Below are 27,058 nucleotides of genomic sequence, written 5' to 3'. Positions count from 1 at the left end.
CCCACTACACAGTCAAGTAGTGACCTCCACCCAAATCCCTCTAGTGAAAAAGGAAATTCTGGCTACGCCATTGTACCAAGCCAGACAGGTTCACAATGTTCTTTGATCAAACATTTCTGGACGCATTTTGAAAGCGAGGAGCTCTGGGGATAATGCATGTGTTGCATTATGCAATTTGAGCCAACGCTGCCCGATGTTAACGGTACCGCGAAGGAAAAAAAAGTAAAATATTAGGAGTAGTCAATTTTGGAAACAAAGTATGTGTCGGCACGCATCTACAGACACACTGAAACGCACGTATACCCGCATGCTTCCGCGCCACGTGCGCGAAAACAGCAGCACTCACACATGTAACCTTAGCTTTTTCCAAGTTCACGATCCGTTTGATAAGAGTGCCTTGTGAAGCCTAAAGCGTCTACGTCATATAGACGTTGGTGCTTTCGTCAATTTTCCTACTCGGACGTCACCACCGAAAGTTTCAGTAGAAAGAAAGGCCCTTGCGAAATACGGACCCAGGTGACTGCAAGCGTCTCAGCAATTATCATCCGTGAGGTTCTTTGGCTGCAGAAGTTCAGCGAGCGAGTCTTGAATGTACATCGCTCAAAGGAGCGAAAAGAAACCAGCGATGTATTTACCAAGAAATCCCTGAAGGGATTTCCCGACGCCGATCGATCACTTTCCTTGTTGTCTGCTGGCTTTTACGCTCCTTTCATCATTCAAGACGCCTTCGGTCTGGCCATGTGGTCAATGGCGAAGCCCGCGTAGTCCAGCCTGTCAATCGGCCAATCCTGCCAGTGTGCCTGTTTAATTGTTGTTGGCTTCTTTTTTTGTTTTTGTCCCTGTTTTGACGGTACTCATTCGGAGTGTCTCCGTACCTCAAAAAGGTTTGCTCATAATGATTTCCTCATTCGATGAAAGGATAGAAGTGCACGTAACGGGAAATAACGCGTGCGACGGAGCTGTCATAGTGGCACAGAAACTCATTCGAGTGTCTCTAATAACAATATCAGGGGTTTTACGTGCCAAAACCATGGTATCTGTATGAGGCACGCCGTACGGGATGGCTCCGGGAATGACAACCATCTGGTGTTCCTTAACGTTTACTCGCATTGCACAGTACAAGAGCCTCAAGCATTTTGCTTCCATCTAAATGTTACCGCCGCTTCCGGAATCCAGCCCGTGACGTTCGTGTCAGCAGCCGAGCACCGTAACCACTGTACCGCCGAGGCGGACACGAGTGTTGCTATCTCACCGAAAGATGCACCCGCAACAGTACGCACGTTCACTCCTCGCAAGATGCGTCATCAATGAGGCCGAACATCTTCCCGCGTTATAATATTATTGCGAAGCAGTATGACGAACCAGACACAATCTAATGAGATACGTCAGCAGTTTGGCACGTTCAGATATCCCGAAAACTGAAAAGCAACAAAAAATGCAACAAAAAAGCAACACAATCTAATGAGATACGTCAGCAGTTTGGCACGTTCAGATATCCCGAAAACTGAAAAGCAACAAAAAATGTTTGTGTTCATGAATATCCAGCTGCATTTATGTTGCATCTATCGTGTTTCCAGTGAGCATGTTTAATGAACATTAACTGAGTCGGCCAAGGCCGTTGCGTTCCACCGACGTATCACGTGCCTCCTTTATTATCTACACTGTAAGCTCACAAAGCACCACCCACACATCTACGCGGCCATTGGTACCGACGTCGCACTGATATCTTAAGAAATAAGGATGGGTCGTCCCGAGAGTTAGCACATGCGAGCGCTAACGACGTCTCGACATCCCTTAATCTCTTCCCTGCCAAGAGACGGAGAGCGATTTGAGTGGTCACCAATTTGCGACGAGTTCTTGTTTTACTCGTTGCAACCTCTTTTTTTGCTCGTGTTTATCTACACAGGTCGTTTGAAATTAGTCCGGAGCAATCCAATACGGCGCTTTTCGTCGCCCTGATGAGCAAAGTTCTACCCCCCTCGGGACTGTTGGTTCAATAAATTTTCTGTTTCGTAGCATATTACAATGCACCCATCGTGCGATTGTCTGTTTATAGTTAAACCTGGTCCTTTGATTCTCTACGTTCCCATTATAAGTATGGGATGGTATGTATGCGCCTTAGAGCGACCGCATACATCCTAATTTCTTGTTCAGGGTGCGAAAAAGAATTCGATTTGAGCAGGAAATAGAACGTGAGAGCGTCTAGCAAAGAATTTATATTAAAAACAAACGAGCCAATTGGCTCTGTGAAGACCAGCGAAGTTATTTAGCGCACGACACAGAAGCGACAAAGAATTTCGAACCGTAGCTAATCGCAAACCTTGCAACTCAATCCGAAATGTCTGTCATGAAAGTTCATTTTAAATTTAGCGTATTTATAGTTTTCACTGGAGCAGCATGGTACTAGCGTTTTCTGCCGCATCCTCCGTCGCGCGACGTGCGTCGTCTTGCCTGGCCTGCCCCACGATCATAAACGGTGTGTGCCACAGTGGACCGGTGGTGAGTGGTGGTGTTTGCTCACTGTGTATCGCACATACGTTTTTCGTTGACGTACAGGAAAAATACACGGAACCCTAGCCTTACACAGCTTCGACGTAATAATGCAGAGGAAGGTTATTTTACGAACAAAGAGAAACTCAGAGATACATGAGCCGATACAATGTGATTGAGCTACTAACAGGCATGTCACGTAAGTTAACCAGGTAACCGTGCATTAACCGGATCACCCTGAGATTGCTGGTAGAGGTTTTCACCATGGACGCAAAGTAGCCTAATCCAGAGCAGTCGGCAAATAGCGGTCTAATTAGTTCGCTGTCTTCAGCAATAAGCTCACATTATATAAAGTTTATTTCTCGGACATTCATCGCAGTTTCACCTCAGAGTCAATGAAGATGTATGGCGCAATCAATCAATCAATCAATCAATCAATCAATCAATCAATCAATCAATCAATCAATCAATCAATCAATCAATCAATCAATCAATCAATCAATCAATCAGACTAAATTAAAATATTTGGATTAACACCGCAAGCAAACGCGAGACAATAATTCGAGCATCAAGAGCGATCTTAGCTTGAATTGTTGATCCTCGTTTGATCCTGGCTGTTAATTCAAGGTTGTTAACGTACCAACATGCCCAACTTGCCGATTTAAAGAAACGTACGTTTCTAAACCCATACAAATGAGTTTTTTTGCGCTTTTTCTCCTTCATAAGCTCCCCTGGAACACTCCGGCTGGTACAGATTTCATAGTGTAATTTTCACGCAAGTACAACTAATCTATAAGGGAAATTATGCATCCTGTGTGCCGCTGAATATCTACATGATTTATTGAGCGGTATTGGTAGGGTGAAATATTCTTGCTCTGGTCGAGACGAAAACGCACAGCCCTCAAGCGTGTTTCACCTCGTGAATGAAGCGCGCCAGTGTTGTTGCTGCCGAAGCCGCCAATGCCTAGACAATATTTATTCGTTTCACTGGACCTTCGAATCGAAGGCGCCCGAGCCCTCAAAAAACCATACGCAAGGCCGTCGAAGGCCAATGCGCTCAACTTCTCTGCTGTCGTCACTTTTGTCCTTTTTTTTTTCTCAGTGCGGCGCGCTTTGTACAGCGAATGTTTCAATCTCGTTGCTTTCAGGAAAACAGCCGCTGTGATGACTCCGGAAATGACGTTGGCCCATCAGCTAGTCCAATCCAGGGTCTTCGTGCCGACGCCTCGAGAACGCGAAGGGTAAATCACTTGTTTTCCCGTTAGCCCGTTCGGGCCCTATCGGATCTAACGCCTTTCCATTTCGCCGCCCTATTTTCGTCGGCGAGCCTGAGTCTTACGCACGAGCTACAGTACGATCCAGGAGCCCGACTACGAGTCGGGTAGGCACACTCAATCGGTGAGATTGCATATTGAGATCCGCGCCGCTTTCGGTACACAACTGAGACTTCTGCGGACCTTGAGAGCATAATATACGCAACGAATAGATGCCATTCTGGTGGGGGTCTATGCAAAACACATATCGTTTCTAAAAACAACAGCTGTAACGACAGCGAGGGCAATAAACGCGGCTCCAATATCTCCAGGGATCGTTTCAGTCGTCTTAAACTTCGGTTTGAACAACGTTCGAGGGACTGACGACGCTGCTGGTGTTTTCTTTTGACGCACGGAGCCTTTCGACGGCCCTCCCGTCCTAAACTTCATTCTTCCTTATTCTGTTTAAGAAATTTATCATTATCCTTATCTGAAAGGCTTTTTCTGCCTTGTGATTTCGCTTCCTCTCCGGACATCGATCAATACGGGTCGTCTATTGCGATGCAGGTCTAAAGAATACATATGATGGGCGAAGAGAAACGTTTGCCACTGCGAAAAGGAGATGCGAAATGTTCGTTAAGATTGGCAGACAATTCAACCATCGGATTGGCACTGAATGAGGACAACATTGTTGTTATAACAGCTGAAAGCCAGCATTCGCCAATACTGGCCGGCTTTATCGATCAGGAAGACAAGACTAGGCAACGTTAGCCAATGCTCATAAGCGCTGGTATAGCACGCCAGTAGAGACGGTTGTTGAAGTGACGTCACATATTGAGACGCCCTGTTAGACTGCAATGCCAATGTTTTCAGTCATAAATCATAATCTGTTACAGAAAGTGGGTGCAATTGACCAAGGTACACACAATATTACTCGCTAGCAATAATTTTGATGTCACAAAATATTTTAACTCATTCAATTCTTCACAAATCCCCCGAAGGGGGTGCGGGCCGTTGTTGGAAGACACTAACAACAACAACAACTACTACTACTGTTACTACTACTACTACTACTACTACTACTACTACTACTACTACTACTACTACTACGATGACGACAACAGCAAAATGCCGTGTTTGTACCAAGTGTTACAGTGTTTCTCCGGCCCTTGTTATAATTCGCAGCCGATATCTAGTGTTGCTGCACAAGCGAAGGGTGGTAGAAATCGTCGACGGACTCATATCGACTCAAATTCGCGCACTGTTCTGGAGCCATCTTGTGGTCTCGTGCGGCATTCTGCTTTCCTCCTAATCCTCTCGCCATCCTTCCCGCAACCCGCATTCACTTTCGTCTTTCTCTGTGTTCGTTCTCTCGGTTACGACGGACGAGGCACGTCGACGCTCAGTGCAGGAACGGGAGCGTAAAAGGGGCACTCTAAAACGATTCAGAGGTACAATGTATTTGGGAGAGCGTTAGGCTGCCCCAGAGGCAAACACGACGAGGTCTAGCTAATATAGTGACCATTCACATAGGGAATCTTTTGGATGCTGTTAACAGCGGAACAGGGGACGCGCTTATAACAACAGAATAATGATGGCGAGCACTACGTTCCCTACTACGGGAAGCCTGTGTTAGTTGTCCATCATACAACCAACCCCATCGTCCAGTCTGCGGGTATTAGCGCTGTCCTCAGCGGAGCCAACTGATAGAAGAAACTGTTAACATTTACTCCTCTGGAAAGCCTCCGTCATATCCCTGGTGAAGCTAAGGATTTAATCAGCCTCTAATAATTACCATGAACAACCCTCATACAAACCTTCAGAGATAAAGCAGCTTGTATATCTTTTACACCCTGTAATCGTACATCTCGAAAGCTCAGGTGCTATGCGACTGTAACAGCGCTCTTGAATGGGGGTGATGGAGGTGAAAAGTATTTATCAACAAAAAAGAGGTGTGGGACCTCTTTAGAGGTCTCTACAGACTAGGTGGAGTCTGGGCCCCATTGGTTGAAGCCACCGCGCTGGCTCTCTGTACCAAGGCCTGTTGGGCCTGAAGGTTTGAGCACCCGAGCAAGCCCGCCTCCCAGTCCTCTCGTGTAGGGTTTAGGTGAGAAGTAAGGGCTGTCGCATCTTACCGGTACTTACCTATGGAGCAGAAACCTGGAGACTTACAAAGAGGGTTCAACGTAAACTGAGGACGACGCAGCGAACGATGGAAAGGAAAATGATAGGTGTAACCTTAAGAGACAGGAAGAGAGCAGAGTGGGTCAGGGAACAAACGGGGGTTAAGGACATCATAGTTGAAATCAAGAAGAAGAAATGGATATGGGCCGGGCACGTAGCACGTCGGCAGGATAACCGGTGGTCATTAAGGGTAACTGACTGGATCCCAAGAGATGGCAAACGCGTGAGGGGGAGACAGAAAATTAGGTGGGTAGATGAGATTAAGAAGTTTGCAGGTATAACGTGGCAGCAGAAAGCACAGGACCGGGTTGATTGGCGGAACATGGTAGAGGCCTTTGCCCTGCAGTGGGCGTGGACAGGCTGATGATGATGATGATGATGAAGGGCTGTGTTGGGCGGGTGCAGAAACCATCGAATAATATAATTTCCAATCCATGGGAATAGCCGTCCGCTTCAAGAAAGCTGCAGCTGTGCGCATAACGCTGCATGATTGTTGCAGGAAGGATATTGTATGGGAAGCACTTATTAGAGAACCAAAGGCACTTTAACTTTATCCAACTGTCTATCCAACTATATAGCCTCCTACGTCCTGGTGCTCTCGTTGTGGTTTCGTTAACTTCGCGTACATCAAACTTTGTACCGCATGACATGAGTACGTGACGAATATGAATTAATGGCAATGACCTCAACAGTATAATATGTATGTCATCTATATCATGGCGTAAATGACAAAATGTCAGCGTCATGCCACGGTGGTCGTTCATTACCTCCATATATGCCAGAATGTGCATAACATGGCGTGCTTTTGTAACAAAAAGTAGGGCAGCTCCGAACTAGTGCTGCGAAGACTGAGGTAACGTACAGCAGAGCTGGTGGCGTTCCCCTTCTCCTCACCCTTACCTCCCCATTTCTCTCTTTCTCTCTACCTCTGTATTTCTCGCTTCCTTATTCTATCTCTTCCTCTCGCTCTCCATATCTTTCTCTCTCTTTCTTTCAGTCTCGCTTTCCATCTTTCTTCGTTCTACCTTTCGTTCTCTCGGTTTATGTCTTTCTATTTCTGTCTATGGTATGTTTTACTGTCAACTCTCCTCCTTTCCCTCCTTCTTTCCATCCCCTCTCTTTCCCACCCCCTTGCTATTTCAGCTCTGTTAGGCGCTCACCTTCGGACGGTGGGTACGCGGGTTCGAATCCCGCCTTGCAAAGAAATATTTTGCCGCTAGAATTTCTTTCTTTCTCTATCTTTATTTCTCTTTCTCTCTCTCTTTTTATTTTCTTTTTATTTCTCTCTCTGTACTTGTCGTCTCGTCCATCAGAGTTATTGCATCGGCGCTCCTGTTTTGGGAGTGAAGCAGATGATGAAGACGACGACGACTATGAAGAAGAGGACAAAGAGAACGCGTGCCGGTTTATGATGGTGTCATTTCTGGTGACACCACACAATCTGCTCCGAGGTACAACAGCTTTGCTGTTAAAACGAGAAAGGCAGGTCATGACATGAATGTCTCGACGTGCATGCTATTTGTTACACGAGATGAGTGGCTTAAATGGCCTCATGCGTGCGTCATGAATCCGCCGTGCTCGTTTCATTAACATCACGTGTGCCAGAACGTGCATGCATTCATAGCAAACGTGGAAAGTCGACGTCGGTGACACGTCAACCCAGGTTACCGTGAATTTAGTGACCTGAATATTTGTTGTTGTTGCGTTTTGGCTTTATGTAACGAAGCTTGTGTTTTTCCATTTTCGTTACTTGCAGACCTCCAAGTCCGGCTCGTCGACAGGAGACTCGGATGTCGTTGCACGACCTTTTTAGACGCCTTCGGCTAAGGACGTGCATTTTGCGATTACACTAGATTACGACGATTGGCGCAATAATCCTAATCAGATAAATTAACGATGAATCATTACCGAGTTATCAATTTCGCAATTATAAGAGGAGGTGCTTTGCATACGTTTCGCGCCGATTTAGACGACTGTGCCTTGCTCAAAACGTTTCTTCCCCTTTCCATGTTCTTACATTGAGAGTTCTTACAGCTGTGCATCTTTATAACGTTTCTGCGTCATATTCTCTCTTGGTGTGATTTTTTTGGCCTACAAGAGATACAAAGGTGGTTTCGGATGCTAGTACTGCGCTATCTGTTGAGACTTATCTGATAAATGTCGCTATAACTTTACCCACTTCGTTTTTGCCTCACCTGAAAACTCAGCGCCACTGTATGCTCGTCTCTTCTGAGAGTTTCCTTTTGCTTCTACGAAAACTTGGGCTTGCCATAAGATTCGCTCACACGCGCACCATTGTTTTTGTCAGCAAGCGTTTGTACATAATAGAGACTATCATTGCCTTGTTCCATTGTATCATAATTGTAACCGGAATGTGCATATGTAATTACAAGATGCCTAGCTTTTTTTTTATTTTAGTGTTTCTGCTGCTAGCTCGTACTATGTTGTTTCTATCAATATCCTGCTTTCATTCTTGTAGGAACTGAGAAAATCAAGTTTTGGCAACATTCGTTGCGAGTGTTCGCTGCTTAGTTGAAATGCGACTAGCCCCACACTAAGGCTTCCACGACGATGCCGTCACTAATACTAGGGCCGCATGTTACGGCGCAGAAATAATTCGCCGCTTTTGTATGCCTAGCAGAGAGGGCCTACTCTGTAAATAGTATTGATCTAATGCTCTCTTTGTTTAGGTGTTCAAGATGCCGCCGAATTGTTATTTTCTTTAATTCTGAGGGAGGTCAGATAACACATGCCAACTGCTCATATTCTTTTTGCGGCGTATTTCGCGGCCCCTCATTATTTTTGACAGAACTCTTGCTAACCGTGAAAAGAAGTGAATAAAGATATGTGTTAAAATAAAATTTTGAATTGTTGAGTCATATTCTTATAGAAGTTAGAGTGCATCTTAATTTATCGTAGAACACCCTAAACGGTGTTCAGTGTTTTATAATGTCGTATGAGGCAAGCAATGCTTCTCATTAGTACAAACAAATGTGACGTTTTGGTGAAGAAGTTGAAAGCCAAGTCACAGCGAAAAACGCCAAGAGACGTTCCGGGACCTTTTCGGGTTTCTGGATCGCATTTGTTCAGAGTGTGGTTGGTCGATAAACCCGCACGGCTCCCGTAACGTCTCTGGGTGTTTCTCACCTTGACTTCATCGGTGACCGCCACTTCGTCGTCATACTACCTGACCAGACGAGCTTTCCTCGAACTCTCAAGTAATAAAAAATTTGACATTTCTTTCTACGTAATGTTTATTAAATGCCGAGGGAGCGTACAAACCTTGTCTATCCGTAGACGGAGATAACTAAGAAGTTGCTGAAATGATCCCCAAAACACACATACATATGAGTGCCCGACCTGATCTGTGCAGGGTAAGGAAGTTGGCAGGCACAGTGATGGCAGAGAAGAACATTAGGCGCGATAAAATAGACAAACGCGCGAGTACAAGGTAGACAACGAACTAATGGTTAGAGATGACACGCAGGTGAGGTAAAACATGCATGCATACATGCCGCTGTTCCATTTCTGCTACTGGATAAGCAGTCCTGAGAAGGAAATAACTCTTCCATTTTCTCTGCTGCGCCTATTCCGGCTTGGCGAAATTCGCGCGCGCTCTCCGCCTGATTGTCTTCAGAACATCAACACGGAGAGTCCTGGAAAAGGGCCGTGTTCTGCGGCTGAAATCCGGCAATACTACGCATGTAGTTTCGTTTTTTTAACGATGTACATGAAACAACTACAGAGTATAAGAAATTGGGGACTCAACCAGTACGATAAAGAAAATAAGGGCATGAGAATTCTTTTGAGTGGTTACTCGACCATAGCAAGGTCAGTGGAAACGATGACGCGGACAAGGCTGCAAGGATGTCACGTGAAGAAGACCACTTTCTAGGATAGACGCCCCGAGGCAGCTTCTTCATCGAGCTTGTATACTTGCGTTAACTGAGAAAAATATCTCACACATAAGACACACCAGACAGCCCATACCAGACACTTGACAGCACACTCTTCGCTGGAACAGACCTACGCCCATAATGCACCAACGCGAGGCATCTCTTCTATGTCAGTTGTGGTTGACAAAGACATACACGAGATATCATTCCGCACTTCCTGGAATGACGTACAGCTCTACATGTGATGTGTTTTAAAGGCAATCTAGGAGACGTCAGTAAATATTTGCTTCGGAACACGTGTGGAGCTGAGGAAAACACTGAAGTCCGGTTTACTTAGAGCAGTTAACTACTTGATGATTCAATTACTTGTCAACGTAAAGCATGCATACTGAAAGCTCCGAATAGAAAGTGTGAAAGAAAAGAATACTACCAAAATGTTTTAAGTGATATGCCCACAAGGTATAATATAATAATTGCTGGAATTTTACGTGCCAACACCAAGATGTGATTATGAGGCACGCTTTGGTGGGGTGGCTTCGGATTAATTTTGGCCACCGGAGGTTCTCTAACGCGAGCCTAAATTGAAGTGCACAGGTGTTCTTGCGCTTCGCCCTCACCGAAGTGCGGCCCCGATGGCTGGGAATCGAACCCACGTCCTCGGGCTTAGAAGAGCGGCACCCAACCTTCTAAATTACCACGGCGGGTGCACCTGACGTCAATACTGTAGGGAAGTTATTAGTTCAGTTTCGTGTTTGTTTCAGTATCAGAACTGTACACCACACAGTTCTGGTACTATTTATCCCTACTTATTTATCTATGCATACTTTGTCCGTACTAAGGTATTTCGAGGCGAATTGAAAAATTCTATGTAAAAAAAAAACCAATGGAAGTAGCCATGGAACAAAACAGTCACCAAGGCAATGCGCCGAGTATGTATCCGAACCGACCTTTCTTAGCTTTCGTAAGTGACCCAAATACCACTCTGCTTGCAGTATCGCCAGAATTGGCCAGACGCGAGCGGTAGACGAAACAATGGAGAGGCAAAATTGAGTGAATGAAAAACCCACAATAGAACGAAAATTTTTTTTCCTTCTCGCTTCTACATAAATTCTATGTGCTCCGACGACGTGTAGGCTGCATACATACGCGCAAGAATCAATTCGCTCGCAGGCGTATTTACGGCGTACAGCCGAAAGCATCGTGCTCGTGCGCTTCGATGAACCAAAAGAGATAAGCGGCATCATTTTATATCCGGTCCTCACGCACGCCGCACTTCCCTCACCTGCACTGCCAGCCATATTTCGTCAGTCTTCGAAGTGCGAAAGTGTAAATTGTTGCTTGTGCGTGCGGGAAATGCCTTGTGAATGCGGACGCACCAGATGAAGCGCGGTGGAGCACACGAGAAGGCTGACATAGTTCAAGACAAGCGTTGCAGCAGCGCCTCGCTTGCCGGGCGCAAGCTGTCCGCCTCTTCATGAGACAGTTCTTGCTTTTCGAGTGCATGAAACGTGCTTCTCGTGATTCCTTTTACTATGTCATGAAAACGGATCCCTCGTCCGCGACTTCAACCAAGGCAGGTAAGTGTTCTTGTTACACCTTGAATTGCTCCAAAAGCGCGTTCAGTAGGACATTCCGAAGACACGCTTGGTATTCACGTTGGCATCCGATCTTGAATGAGAAGGTATTCTCAGTCGTTCACTTTCAGAGATGAAATCGCATTCGGGCGAGTCCGCGAGACCGTTAAACTTGCTGCGTCGGTGTTGATGTACGACCGCGTTCCCTGCTCAGTGCTATACTGCACCATGCTTGGCACATCGCTAGAAATGCCGACGCCTATTTCTGCCAACACGTACGGCACTAGTTACTTGAAATCTTGCGAAGGTGACTGGACGTAGGCAAGTGAGAGGAATGAAAGAAAGGCTAAGTTAAAAAGTGCGCGAGCAGTTTAATTTGACACAACCGACCGAGTCACTCGTCAGCAACATGCGCTTGCTTGTAATCCACCCATTTTTCTTTAAAAGCGAAATGTTCGTAAGACGCACCAGTAAACGCAGTTACCGATGGGGATCATTTTTCTATTGAGTGAAATAGCTACTAAGAATTCAGGTGGTAAAAAAAAAACACACACAAAAAGCAGGCAATAGGAGACAAGCGCTCATTTCGTCTCTTTGTTCTTTTTCTTTAACATAGGTATGCAAATGCGGACATTATATCATAGCAGCAAAAGCAAATTACAGCAGAAACCATTTATGAATTGTTTACGCCGCAGTATTTGCTCTAATCTGGTTATCACAGTCGCTGCGCATAGCATTTGAGCACATTAAGAACACTTGGACCTAGGACCTGACATAAGCTTGCGGAGGCGTGATGTCTGGCTCACTTTTCCGTAGCGTGCAAGTTCAAGCCTCTTGAATGACTTTTCAACAGTGCGTGATGTCTGGAAATAGCAAGAAGAAACCATCGGATTCAACAACGCTTCAACAGAAAAAAAAACCGTTGTTACTGATGATTGTGATCCAGATTATCTTGACGCACGAAATAACGATTAAGGAATGAACAATGGTTCCCTCGGGGGACGTGATCTCCAGGAATACGGCATTGTTAGCCATAAAGAACAGATGTGTCTTCTCGGCCGACGTACGCAGCAGGCGTATTAGTTGTGGAGGCCCTGCATTGGGGTACTACGCTGATTGGTGTGGTTACTGGGTCTGTGCTGCGTCAGGGTAAATGAAGCTGAAGGTTGCAAAAAGGAAAAAAAAAAGAGCCCTCCGCCTCGACCTCTTCCTGTCACCCCGCTTCCGAAGCCCCCCGGTTTTATTCAAGAATGACTATCATCATTGACTATGGCTTCTCAAGCTACCAATGTAGCTTTTCGCTCGAGGCCCATTTCCTATATTTTGCTGGAACATTCATTCATTCATTCATTCATTCATTCATTCATTCATTCATTCATTCATTCATTATAATCGTGTTCGGCATTGCGAAGCCACTTGTAACATTCTTCGATTGCTTATCGCTGTTGTTTTTTTTTTACTTCTTGTTGCGTGTGAGCCAATAGCGTCGTACATCAAAATTTAATTTTTGCTTCCGTGTTCACGAAACTTTCCTGTAGCCAAATTTTTAGATGGGTTGTTAACACGCATCTGCCGACATTCTTAACTCTTGCAAGAAGAGACAAGAGCCAGTGAAATGCTATCGTCTGTCTCGCTTATTTCAAAATTCGTGTGCTACGTGCCACTGTTTGCCCACATCAGGCCTTTGCGCCTGTAAACTTATAGATCATCTCTACAGTCATAGCAACTACCTATTGGCAGTACTTAGTCAAAGTTCTTACAAATTTATTCGCGTCCTAGAAAAAAATTCTAAAATGCAGTTATTTCAAGCAAAGTAAGTTTTTATATATTTATATTCATTGTTCTAAGGGAGCACTGTTCATTCTTGCAGCTGGTTTTGTACTAGCAGCACTGATTGCTTGTAATTATTTTAAGGTCTGTGGGCCTTACACTTAAGGAACCACCAGTGTGAACCTTATCTCACGTTGCTCTGGGGTCGCTCACACCAATCGTGTTTACAAATTCGCTGAAAATGATGCGCCATTTCAACTACACTAAACGGAGCATATGGCGCTATACCTTTTGAAATAAATAATGGTAGCATATAGTAGAGTGTCTTTTCAGATGACAAAATAATTTAGTTAATAATTCTCCAAGCTACGCAGGTAGTAGCTTGGAGAACTTCCCGAGAAACGGTACGAATAGCTCATAGAGATAGTAAAGGTGACACACGGTCGTTAATCAGGTTGTAACTGGTCTGCTATAGGCTTGGTACCGTACACCGGTTGAGGGTAGCCTAATGAAAGTCAATGGACCATCGAGGATAGAGTCTGGCGGGGCGTGATGACTCGAGCACAGTTAGACGGGTGTCACAGGCTCCCCAGCACTCGCGAAGTACACACAAAGACCTGCGGCATGGTTTAGGAAATCTTTATTCGTACATTGTGTTCTTGCGTCCTCGAAACAACTATAGTCACACGGGAATGAGACAACAACTTCCACCATTGGCGCGCTGTGCACACTCGCTGTACAGGATTAAAAGGGGACAAAGGGGAACACAACAGGAACAAGGTAAATCGTCGCCTTTTTTTTTCGCATTTCCAAGAAAAAAAGAAGCAGGAGGCCAAACGTCACTAACGACACTTGTGCAGCTGTTCATAGGTATGGATACACAGTGTTTCCCACCATCGGCAGTCACCACTTGTCGGTAGCGCGCCCCGCTTGAGCGCGGGTTACCCCGTTCCCGTCAATCGAACTGATGCAGGTGCTCGCGAATGAGTGCTTCGTTTTAATACACTCTTCGGGGGAAAAAACAAATAAGGAAAATGAACGCGCTCTGGGACTTACTGTAATATCGCTAAAAGTTTATCTCTCTGCTAGTCGTGCCCGCTGAAAGGTCATCACATTTGACCGCACTGACTTTAGTATCAGCGCAGCTTTGTTCGTCTACCTTGCTAGCTTTGAGGGCACCGCGTTTTCAGCCACGGAAAGATAGTCGAAGGTGTGAAGTCAGTGTGAATACTCCAGGAACATAGAAGCACACGGATTGGTTCACTCCAGCGATGAGCTCATTGCTGGGTACCGAGAGGAGCATCTACGGCTCCCGTTGCGTTGAAACGGCATCAATTTTTGAGCGAAGTGTCTTAGGTACCGACATGGTGAATCACGGCACGAAGCCTCCGCAAGCTTCGGCTGCTATCTGCCTAACTCTGCGTCGGCGTAGAGTGAGGCGATAAGCGCGGACGCCAATAAAGACATGCGATATTTAGTGATAACTCGGCATTTCGAAGTGTCGCCTCGTTCAGCGTCGTCGCAGAGCTCAGATGATTACTTCGGAAAACTATCCGTTGATATACGCTATCACCCACTATAAATTTAGCATTTTTTTTGTAATATGTAATGTAGCATTCGTGATGCGTATGCTATATAAGTCAACTCGCTTGTATTTATGGATGTAGAGGAAGTCAATCAGATAGAAAAGTTAGTTTTTTGTTCGTTGCTTCTTGTTTCCTGTACACTTCTTGGTTCAGTTAGTGTGGCCAGCTTCCACGCTGTCGCAACTTAGAAAGATCGCGGCAAGCTTTGTGACAAATCATAAATCCCTTTGCAGTGAATACCATAGCGGTTGTTTTAATAGGAGAAGCTGCACATGAAGGAGGCTACTGGACTCCGTCGCTGTAGTAGAACTTGAAAAAAAATACGAAAATGGTCTTAAAACTGTTAACAGCTATTGAGGTCTGAAGGAATGTCACTCCCTTCCGTGCCCTGCGCGGCTCGTAATTTCATTCGGTAAGCCACCTCAAGCCAAGGAAAAAAATAACACAGATTAACAGAGTTGCGAGACGAAACACAACTGGCTGATTCTCAATTGACGAATAATTTCTGGACGCTGGAACGGCAGTTCAGAAACGAAGAACGCCGGCTATGATTGTCGTACTTAAAGCTTAGGAAATTTATTACTCGTGCAGTAGTGATACACCGACGACGCACTTTTCTGCTCTGTCGGTGCTTGGTGCTACCGTTCGTTTCGGGGGGAAGAGCCTTGTCTACCCTCTTGTTTCTACAGTTCCGTGATCAAATGTCCTACGCTTTGTTTGCTTTAGCAGTTCTGTATAGTATAACGTGGTACTGGTAATTAAAAACTTGATTTCGTCAGCGTTCGGTGCAATGATTAGGCGGGTCGCATGACCGTCATGCATTGTTTGACGGTGACGCCTCTAGCTCAGTTCATGGCCTGGATCTGGGTGTCGTTCATTCGAATTCTTACGTTTGGAATGCAACAAAGCCATACAGTACCCTAAAAAGGAGTATGTGTTACTCTTTTCAGTGAGTCCTGACTTGCCACGTACATGACTCTCTTTAAAGAGTAACGTCAACTCTCTCTTGGGCCACACGACTCTCCCACAAGAATACAATGATCTCCAAAGAGAGTTCACGTGTCTCTTTAAAGAGAGTCATATACGTGGAAAGTCAGAACTCACAAAAAGAGTCAAAGCAGTCTTTTTTTTTAGACTGAATATATACCGTGAGTCACCCATTTGGAAGGTGTGGGTGTACTGAATAGTTCGCTGCAGACGGAAATTGACGAGAAGTAACAACAGTACGAAGTAAACTGAAATTTGCGAACATTTACACGCCAAAACTATAACTTTCCGCGAACTGATGTGCATACTTACATCCCTGTCCAGGGATTTGCTTCCTCGTCAACAGCGCCAGGGGTTCGTTGAGTGGTCGATTGTTTCGTAGCTTAATGAATGAGCCGTTGTTACGTGCAATACGTTGCAGAGTAATAACCTTAAACTGTCTCCGTCAAACGGTTATTTAAAATAGTGAAGTACTACATTCTATCACGCCCTAAAACGATGACAGTAAAATTTGAACTTCGCTTTTGTTCTTTTCTTATGCTCAGTTTGCTCGAAGCGTGTTTTGAAGGAACAAATATTTTACTCTCTTTTTGTCCTTGCACTATTTGAGCTGTTGAAGACATCATTACGTGCACACAGATCATGCGTGGAGGAAATGGTTGAACAACAGATGCAATCGAGAACTGACAGGGAGATATACCTTCAGGCGCCAACATTAACTTCCCGCGACCTTCTCGGAAATGCACGCACGCAGGTTTGAATACGAAGTGACCGATGCAAAACTTGAAACCTCTGTTTTGATGCTATGCCTTCAAGATATATTCAAATATTGTCTTCATTTGCTTGAAAGGTTCAAGGATGCTGCACTGTATGCCTTAAGACCAGAGAGAAGATAAACGTATTCAACAGCAACAGAATGAGCTCGCAAAATAAAAAAAATTATTGCTAATATTATGCGTCCTTTATAATGTATACGAAGAAGAACGTTCGTTCTGCATTTTAACCATTTCGAGAGACATTTATAACCAGTAAAGAACAGCCACTTAGGCGTGTATTTGGATTCAGCGTTCATAAGTATCCACGCGATTGATTTTGACGCTTTTTCGCCATCCCTGGCCTTTGCGTCTATAAATTATCATCCCAAGTGATGGACTTGCTATGCATAGCAAACTTGCAATATTATCCTCGAAGTTACTTGAGCATGCACATATCGGTAAAACAGTGATTAAACTTCCACGCGTTCAGGGGCTGCATCAGATCTTAGTACGAATTTAACAGTCCGCTGGTTGCTCTGCGAACAAGTACATGTCCGTTCAACTGCAAAAGCTGTTGCGAAGCGCCTATGTTTTGTGAAACGGGCAAGAAGCAAACAGACAACAAAACAACCCGGAAAAAGAGCGGATTATTTACATTATCATTGAACAAGCGAGGTCACATGACGGGAGCCTAAGTAACTTAAGCGCGGGAGGAACGTCGAGATGTCGCTTAGTCCGGTGTCGCAGGCATTGGATATTTTTTTTTCCTTCTGTGGTTTCTTCCCGGTACAGTTGCGCCTCGAACACGTGCAGTGTCCATCTCGAACAGTTGTCAATCTTCACTCTGTCAATAGTCTGCAACGAGAAGCCAAGAAAAAAGCGGCATGTTTCGGAACATACACGGGGCAGCTTTCGACGATGAATTGCTCTTGAACAGTTTTATTCCTATCTAAGGTAACTTACAACCTGTTTAACTGACAACATAACAGAACGTCTTAGCGAGCGGAAATGTTACCAATGCCTAAAGTAGTGGTAAGCAAAGTTCTTCATTCATACCAGTCGGGAAAATTTGTTCCAAACCCGGACAAGCCCACAGACGAATTTGCGAAAATTGCAACCCGACGCGCCACCTGGGGGCAATGACAAAAAAAAAAGAAAAAGAAAACGCCGCATCGTTATGATAGCTGCAGTCTTCACTCTTATTGAGCCATTTGCCGCAGAAAGTATTAGGAGACGCGCTTTCAAGAAAGGTTGATGAGTTCTACAGGCGCAGCGTCATCTGCAAAATGTAAGACGCAAGCGTAAAAACACTGCTCGCTTCATTTATGCGACATCCCTTGCGGGCTTGAGCAGCGGATCACACAAAAATGTCATTTATTAGCTTGTTTTCTCGGCCGCAGATGGCGTCACAATCAACAGACCTCGGCGCTTTCGGTCAAGGGCGTGCTCGGATATTGATACATGGAGCCTATGGGGAATTTCGCAACTCATATTATTCTGGTGGTAAGGGTTTAACTGTTAGAATGTGTAGGTTTGTATATGCGACCATGACGGGAGGGCTTGGAGGCATTACATGACATCTAATAAACGTGCTTTAAATCTCGGTACTAAAAATACGAAGTGGCTCTGGGTCATCATCAATGTAAAAGAAAGAAGATTATTAGCGAATTCAAGTAGCGTGCTGTGGAGAGCTTGGGGGCAAAAAGCTTGGAGGACGCTTGAGCGTCGCTTTCAAGAGAAGAACGCGTTAGCGTAATCGGACCGCGTTTGTATCGCCTTCCCAATTGCTAGCCTGCCTTCGCTTCTCGGTGAGCACCTAAGCCATGCCGCAAGGAAAGCCAAAGTGCGGACGCCCTCCGGCTCCTGTATCGATACATGCGGCGCGACGGAACACGGCGGGGCGATGCCGTTTAAAGCGCGCCCGCGGGCCCTTTGCGCCATCTCGCTGGTGATAGTCAAGCCTCTGCCACGCTGAAGAACGTCCGAGATGCGCGTACCACCAACGGTAAATGTTGTATATAAATAGCTCGCCGTTAGTATGCTAGAGGATGTATGCGTGGTGGCCGAGCGGTTAAACGCATCGCGATACTGAGCGAGGAGGCGTAGGTCCGAATTCCCGGTGCCACCCGAACCGAATATTTTTTAAATATTTCTTTATTTGCATCTACCTCGAATTTTCGCTCACGGACAACGCTGATTTTTCGCTGTCACCCAACGACGCCGTAGCCGACACCGACCAGGGAATTTCTGCGAAGCGAGCTCTTTAACGCTATCGCGTTAAAATTGCGACGACTCTTACCACGTGCGCAGCGCATTCATCAAAGAGAGGAGGTTAACTGGAATGAAATATCTTGTTCGCTACCCCACACTGGGGAGGGAGAAGGGAAAAGAGGGAGGTTAAAACATAACAAAAGTAGATACTGTAGGAGGGCACATGCACACACTCAGAGGAGCTCTCAGAACAGAATAAGAGTTAACGTTAGTTAGTGCTAAATTTGTTGTTCCTAATAATCGTTACTATGTATTCGGGGTCCCCAGATGTAATCGCTTATGAACTTATTAGATGCGAAGCAGCTATTGCTCGGGGCTGTGTGCGTCCTTCCCTCACGCGTCCGCCCCCCACGCGCATGCGCCAACTCTCCCCCCTCTCCTCGCGTGAGCGCGAGGAGGTGGGGTAGAGGAGGTATCGTGAGCGCTGCCTCCACTTCGTTTATCCTCTCCCGTTTCTCTCTCCGCCACAGCTGTGCGCTCGTATATAATGCGGTGCTTGCTCGCTCCCGTTGCACTCTCCTTCGCAACGGCACTATGGACGCTCACGAAGCTGAACGTAACGCCGGCAAAGGAACCTCGAAGCTGTGAGGCAACGCGAAGCCGAAGCGCAACGGAAATGAGCTTGGGGGGGGGGGGGGGGGGGGGGGAGGGGCTGTAACATAAGCCGTACACAATTTATACACAACTGCACACACAAATGAAACATACACGGAAACGTACAAGTGGAACAACAGCGGAAACACAAGTGAACACCCAGCGCTGCTTCGCATCCCCACATGGTTCCCTTTAGCGCGAGATGGTGTAATTTTTTATTCAAAAATGATTTGCTCTGACAGCCTAAATGAAGAATGATAACTAAATGTACTGTTACTAATTCACCACATGAGTCTCTATAGTCAACTTTTCCATAAGGTCCTCACCAGACCACTCGCGTATTCAGTTATACGGCCTTTTTATTAGCCATGCTTCTCATTTAATAGTATGGTAAGATCACCCATGGCGCTACCGGTGTACAGTATTTCATGAAGTCTGAACGACTCATTCTAAATACCTCGCCTCGAGTTTACGTTGCAAGTACGCGAGTACGTAGTTCCGTTCGCTAGCGTGAGTATTCTCAGCTTTCCCTGCCAAGATGCCAGAAGTAGCATTCTGGGAAGTTGGCTGCAGCTCTATATCTCCAGTCTTTCGTTGAAACTAGAGTCTTTCTACGAACAACAACTTTGGTTCTGCGCGCTCACCAGTAGCGTCACACCGTCATTAGGGCCTTGGCACACAGACGCACACGCTCTCTCTCGATGATGGGCTCGTAACCGAAAGTGATGGAGTCCTCGAAGCTGCCCGTGGAGACCAGGCGCACGGCAGTCGTCCCGCATGGAATCCCTATGGCTTTCTTACCTGCCAAAGAAGAGAAAAAGAAACTTACAACGGAAGAATATTCTATGTTGGGTACTGCTAAACAACGACCCCTTTAGTCTTCATTTGTGCCTTGTATTATTAGAGGGGCATCTTAGTAGTGGCTCGAGCACCGAGTGACAGTATTTTTTCTCCTCCAAGCATGCACGGTCGAGCGCTTACTTTCGGCTTTAAGAATATTCATAAAAAAAATATTCTAAAAAATAAAACTCGATTGGTCTGGTTCAAGTTAAAGGGCCCCTCACCAGGTTTGATAATTTTGAGCTAACGAGCGCAATGCATACACTGGGCGTTCAAGATCACGTCTGCCAAAATTTGCAACGCTACGCGCCGCGGAAATGGGTCATATTTCAAGGTGAACGCTGCTTGCCCTTCCTCTCGCGGGCGCGCGCTTTAGAGAATGAGAAGATGACGTACATGAGAAAATGGCCCTACGTAGATGGTAGTGCTGTGACGTCAATCCTCTACGTAGACGACTGTGCTCTGACGTCGCCAACAGTAGCACGTGACACTGCGATAATTATTTGACACGACATGTGTAGCTTGTGTAATTTGTTGCTTGAATAGATTAATAAAACTTGGGAGAAATAATGAGACACACAAAGGCAATGTGTGCGTCTTTTCCATATTTTTTCGTGGATTGCAGCGAGATGCGGGGCTAATGTGCCTCCCTTTCCCATGTGTTCGTGTCCCCGCGATTAGCGCATCGAGCAGACGCCAGCCCTGGAAACGAAAGTAATGTTCTAGCGCGTTCGAGCACTCATTATGCTCATTTATTCTACCGCGTCCAAGTAAACGTTGATGCGGCACTGGCTCATGATACAGCCACTCTCGTGCCCGTAAAAATGTCTCAACTTTCACGCCCGTCCCGCAGAAACAGGCAGTACACCGGAGAGAACTCCGACAAAACGCCCACGGCCGCTACATAAAAAAAAAGATAGCGGCCCTGCAACACCGCTCGCGTGCTCGGGCTGGCTCGGGCACGTCATGCGCACGTGACCATGCATGCGCATGACGTGTTCATGCGTATGTGTCAAGTGAAGAGGGCATGCTGGGAAAGTATTTGGCTTGCTAATGCTACACGGGGTGAGTGCAAGGGTTTGAAACTCGCCTCCTCGCATCATGGTTTCGCGCCGCTACAAATTATTGTTTTTCTCAGCTCGTAATGGACCGATTTGAGAAATTCTTGCGGCATTCGGCACACAACAACTTCCAGCGTCTAACTAAAATTTGCTATGTGGCCTGGTGAGGGGCCCTTTAAGAGTTATATTGCATACATATTATATCAGAGCATTACTTTACTTAAGATAAAGGCCAATTAACTGGCAGGATAATTCGTAAAAATTAATTGAGTTCAACGAAAGGTTGTGAGCAGTTGGGATCGTTGCGGCACCTGGCGGAGCAGATCTCAGCCACGTACTTCTGTCTACGTGGCCTCTGAGATCGTCGTCGGCAGCGCGTGTAAAACAGTTGACCCAAGCAATACACCAGGGCATGCGAACGGCGAGGTGCGAGACCCACTAACAGACACCATGTTCGAGAATTTGGATCGCCTCCCATTTTTATTTATTTATTTATTTATTTATTTATTTATTTATTTATTTATTATTTATTTATTTATTTAATAAACTATATTGAGCTCAGCGGCTAAGATGTAACTTTGCTTAGCTCGGGGGCGCGGGTTCGACCTCCGTCCGCGGCGGCAACATTTTGATGGGGACGAAGTGCGTATGCAACAGTTTACTTGAATTTGTGTACACGTCAAAGAAACCAAAGTGGTCACAATTATTCCGGAGTCCGTAAATGTGACGCAAGTGCCGCGTAATCATATCTAATTTCTGCTCGTAAAACTCCAGAATTGATTGCGTATTTAATGAAAAAACTGGTGCAAACAGATGATAAAATGAAATTTAAATCACAGTAGGTTTCTACATTCACACGAAGTCTAGGTGAGCGCAATTGCATGTCACAACAAGCACGCATATCGCGCCACGTGTACTTTGATCAAGTAACTGCTGCAAACGGGAATGAACGTAAACTCTCGGAAAAAAGGTGTACTTTGACTCTTCTTTGCTGCACATGTGACTCTCACATGTATAACTCTCTTTAGAGAGTCACATTGACTACCTCTGGGAGAGTCGTGAGATGTATAACTTCTTTTAAAGAGACACGCTCTCTTCTGGAAAGTCGTGCGTCCCCTGACTCTCCCAAGAGAGTGAACGTGACACTCTAAAGAGAGTTGTACAGTACGGTCCACTGTTAAAGGGAACACTCCAATGAGCACCTTTAATTTTGCTGGCCCTCTAACAGCAAGCGGACAGGGAAACATTGCTCATGCGCTGCGCTAGTCTGTCAAGAAGAAGCAGAACTGTCAACCACCAGTAGTCTTATGCAAATCTAAGCCACTATGTTTTAGATGGGAAGCATCTTATAGCGGAGTTCAATCCGGTGGTGGTGGTGGTGGTGTGCGGCGTGACCACCCTTACTGCGCATGCGCACACCCTCTCCACTTCCTCCTCCCCTCTCCCCTTCCCTTCCCCTCTCTTCCCCCTCCCCTTTCCCACTCTACCCTCCTGCTCTCCCCTTCTCCTCTCGCGCTCTGAAACGTTGCCGCTGAAGCGTTGCCGAAACACTGCTTCGCATCGCCTCATGGTCCCCTTTAGCGGGAGTTGGTGTGATTATTGCAAGAGAGTGAAATCCAAATGTACCCTGCACGCAAGTGTTCCCTTTAACAGTGGGCCCGTCTGTACATGTGAGAGTCACATGCGCAGCAAAGAGGAGTCAAGGGACAGCTGTTTTTCTTAGAGTGATATATCTTGCGTCATAACCGCGACATGCCTTCTTCACCTTGCTGCGAAGAACGCATGTGTCTGCTCCTTAATGAGGTGAGCATTTGAAAAATGGTTCCTTCTCTTCATAACGTTCTGTGAAAAACGCGTCTCTACAAGACAGGCTCGAGTAATTGTTGTTACCTCAGCCGCGAACGAACAGGGAGAGCGTGGACACGAATGCTCATATATTGCTGATTTAGAGGAGGCGCTTTTAGAAAACCCTGCAGGTTTTGTTAACCACTAAAGAATTTCGGCTATATCCTACCACATGTGCTAGCATTGCCGAAATCATGAAATTAAACCTGTCCCTTCAGTAAAGTTTGTCCGAAATCTTTTTCACACGTACGTTTCAAGTCTCCCTAACTAAGGTCGTCTACTTCTTTGCTATCATGGCTTTCCTTTTTTTCTTTCCTTGCTTTTTATGAGGTTAGATCACCGAGATTAGTTTTATCAAGGACAGCCAGACCGCGGTTAATATAAGGCGTCTCAGAAATCAGGGGTGCCTCAGCATATATTCATTTCTACTACGAGGTAAGCAGTTTTTGTACTTTATTTATTTGCGAAGTCACTGTCTCTGCATGATGACTTTGCTCTGACGTACAAGATACCGGGTGTCCAACGCTGGTCGGCGCTCTGTCAGCGCTGTTTTCCAGCGCCTAAGCTCATGGATCTATTGCCTTCTGCCGACGCGATTGCCGCTGGTAACGAGGAATGATGAGCGTGAATATTGAGTTCGGGACCGCCTGCCGCAGTGGCTCCACCAAAGAAACAGAGGGTCGCCCTTTTCTTTTTGTTCTCTGGAATAGGCTGCAGCAAAAGTCGCATTCAGCCGGGTTGGTCCCAAACCGCAGTCTATACGCTGAAAGGCCACGCTCGCTCTTAATTACAAGTCTCAATTAGTTGTTACCCACACGAACCATGGAAACGCACCGCACACAGCTGTTCAACGAGTGCAGAGTCGCGACCTTTCTCCACTCGGGTGCACTGCTTGTACTGCCAGGATAGTGTCCCTGTATGTAATACCAGGACACTATGCCCACAAAAGAGGAAGCTTTTGCAAGCGTCTTTTTTTTTAATGCGAATCATTTCTTAGCGAACCCAAGGCACTTTGAGCGTTCCTATCTATCTATCTATCTATCTATCTATCTATCTATCTATCTATCTATCTATCTATCTATCTATCTATCTATCTATCTATCTATCTATCTATCTATCTATCTATCTATCTATCTATCTATCTATCTATCTATCTATCTATCTATCTATCTATCTATCTATCTATCTATCTATCTATCTATCTATCTATCTATCTATCTATCTATCTATCTATCTATCTATCTATCTATCTATCTATCTATCTATCTATCTAGCCGACTACGCCTGTGTGCTCTAGTGATCGCCTCGTTAATTTGGTGCAATCCAAAATTAGCATGCGAAGGTAAGAAGGTTTGACGAATATGACCGTCTGATCCTGACATGAATAAGGTGAAAATCCTGTCGCGTACGTGTCAAATCCTTTCCTCCAGACACGTGTGGCAGATACCCGTATACGGGAAGGCGCCACAGGTGATTGGCAGTTGATATATACCCAGGAACGGCGAGAACAAACATTGGTAATTTAAATGCGAGAGTGTAAAGAAAAATCTACATGGGCAGCGTTGACCCGATGAATACAAGGGAAGAAATCAGGATCCCAGTAGAAATCGAACCGAAGTATTCTGCGTGGCAGTCAGGTGTTCTACCAAAGAGCCACTTCACGGCTTGAAACTGCTTTGGAAAAAAGACCCTATGCAGGCGTAATGTCGGTGCAGCGTCAATTGTGGTTTCAATGCAGGCTATTTAATTTTATAACTAAGCAATAAACACTACGTATGTACTCGTATCATACACGCGCCATGCCGGGCTAACGTCAATTGTGGTTCCAGTGTTGGCTCCGCCTTCGAAGAAGTCTAACAAACATTGCATTTGTATTCTTATGATTCAGCAAGCTACATTCAAGCGTTGTTCAACCCCGGAGGAATACGCTAACGAAAGTTACACATGATATTCCAATGATCGCATCGTAAAGTGAACTTCGTTTCGATAATACTCACCTTTGTGCTCTAAAGTGGGTGCTCACGTTACGTCAGACAAAAGGTTGCCCTTTCAACGCCAGTGTAGTCGACGTGCCTTGTAAGGACACAATGTGGACATAACTACTACGCTTACAAAACACTTCGATCCACCTCGTAACGATTGGCTCAAAGCCAAAAAATGCGGTACATACAACTACTCGCTGACTGCTTCGCATGAAACCGATTTCCACTAAGGCGCGGGATCTGCCGAATTTTTCGATATCCCAGACGTTTTACTTTTCTCTGCCCTCAATATTGGAACAAAGATCACAACGAATATTTAGGTTAAAGTCTGCAAGGTCACTTCATTGTGATGTGGAAGCTATGGCGCCCCCCCCCCCCCTAATCATCTATGGGTATGCCAAGCCTGTTCCGTACGTTTACTCGCTTGGACCAGTGTAATCATTGCTTAATGTGCTGGGCATTGGCCATGCAGGTTCTTGACGATAATGGCGACCAAGGACCCCCGGTGTTGCATTCCGAGAACCGTTTAGAAGAAACTTGTCTCCCCCCCCCAAAGAACCCTGCGCACGCCTATGACCATACTTAGATACACGTGTGTCTTCACACCACTGCAATGTCGGTCGCTGTAAACACCCATCCGTAAATTACACTTGCTCGCAACGTTCGCCGGTCACGTCAGGTACAGCGTTCGTGTTCGTCACACCCAACCTATACCAGCCCGATGCTGAACCGAAGCCTAACAGGCGATGCTGAAAACTCTCACCTGCGCCGAGAAAAGTTTCTACGACCCTCTGCTGCACACGCCTCTGCGACTGACGTCTAGTAGAAGACACCCACACACTTGCTTAACTGTGCATCCATTGACGACACCCCAGCGGGCAATCACGCGTACGTGCCGGAGAGCGGTCGGCAGGTAACGAACGGCTAAGACTTTGGATTGCGGACTGGCGGGTGAGTAAGAAGCTTCGAAACGCAAAGTAAAAGCATCCTTCTAAATGGCCAGAATGCCATCAGTACAACTTTGCGTGACCCCTAAGGGTCCATCATGACGGCAGCTCACGCTTCCTAATGGAATCTGCCGTGCCAGACGATCCAGCAATGCCAACGGGTTCGAGAAAGCATTGCGTGATGGTGCAACTACGTGTTGCAGTCGCTGTATCTGTAGTGCTTGGATGGGTGCCCAGCGCGCGATTCGTTCAGGTATCGCCCACCTTGAGACTGGCACTTGTCCGAGGTCCCAGGCCGAGGGCGTTAAGTGAGTAAAGCGCCTTAGGAATACGAATCTCAGTAAGTTACGGGCAGTTATCTACTTCCAGAATTGCGGCACTGATCAACGGCGCAACCTCGAGAGAACTGCAGAAATCAATTTGGGTAATGGGTGCTGCTTGAATTAAACACTGCAGCCCGTCTAACGTGAATCTGACTCCGCTGCCCCTCGAGTGTGGCTTGTGTAGCTGGACGTAGGTGCATGACTCGTGGTGTTGTCCTTGGTTTGTTCTGCCGAGATAAAGCGAAGTGGCAAGCACGAATGACAGAAAACGTTTGCGTCATCGCACCGCAAGGTCGGAAAAATATGTTTAGCTCGGTCAAGTAGCGCGCAAAGTGGTGGAATTTGTTATAAGAGTATTAAAACCTTTAGTATGTTTTTCGTACTTCATTGGCAACTCTACTTCAGCTGTCTAAGTTTTGTATACCCATTAAGATCTCCCATTAATCTGCGATATGCTTTGTAGGCCACGGATGACACCCCTTATACGGCGCTGCTGAACAAGCAAACCACTGTGGTAGCTTTGCCCGTGAGGCGATGCGCTGGTAAGTTGGGGTGCATAGATACAGCGGTGCTCTCTCAAAAAATGACTCTTATAAAGTTTTCGACACCATCCACAACAACAGCAGGTTGACTCTTCATGTTGCTGAATCAATTCATGCTATTGAAAAGCAAACGACCTCTCGTATTTTTAATATTCGCG

The 27,058-nt window shown here is 45.9% G+C and overlaps 2 protein-coding genes across 7 annotated transcripts in view; one reads left to right on the top strand and one right to left on the bottom strand.

Moving 5' to 3' along the window:
* The window catches only part of LOC119394148 (mucin-17), a 232,528-nt gene extending 223,740 nt beyond the window's left edge, over positions 1-8,788 (top strand). For all 6 annotated transcript variants that reach the window (XM_049415656.1, XM_049415657.1, XM_049415658.1 and 3 more), the window contains 2 exons: positions 3,639-3,731; positions 7,684-8,788. In XM_049415656.1, the coding sequence (XP_049271613.1) occupies positions 3,639-3,731; positions 7,684-7,740 (150 nt within the window). In that variant the 3' untranslated portion in view covers positions 7,741-8,788. The remainder of the gene's footprint in view (positions 1-3,638; positions 3,732-7,683) is intronic.
* Positions 8,789-13,795: 5,007 nt separating this feature from the next.
* The window catches only part of LOC119394147 (corticotropin-releasing factor-binding protein), a 107,783-nt gene continuing 94,520 nt past the window's right edge, over positions 13,796-27,058 (bottom strand). The window contains exons 7-8 of the mRNA XM_037661404.2: positions 20,005-20,161; positions 13,796-17,350 (exon numbers count right to left, since the gene is read on the bottom strand). Of these exons, the coding sequence (XP_037517332.1) occupies positions 20,013-20,161 (149 nt within the window). The 3' untranslated portion in view covers positions 13,796-17,350; positions 20,005-20,012. The remainder of the gene's footprint in view (positions 17,351-20,004; positions 20,162-27,058) is intronic.

The sequence above is a fragment of the Rhipicephalus sanguineus genome, chromosome 5 (genome assembly GCF_013339695.2).
Source record: "Rhipicephalus sanguineus isolate Rsan-2018 chromosome 5, BIME_Rsan_1.4, whole genome shotgun sequence".
NCBI lineage: Eukaryota > Metazoa > Arthropoda > Arachnida > Ixodida > Ixodidae > Rhipicephalus > Rhipicephalus sanguineus.
Note: the sequence above shows the minus strand (reverse complement) of the source record. Positions and strands in the feature narration are given on the sequence as shown.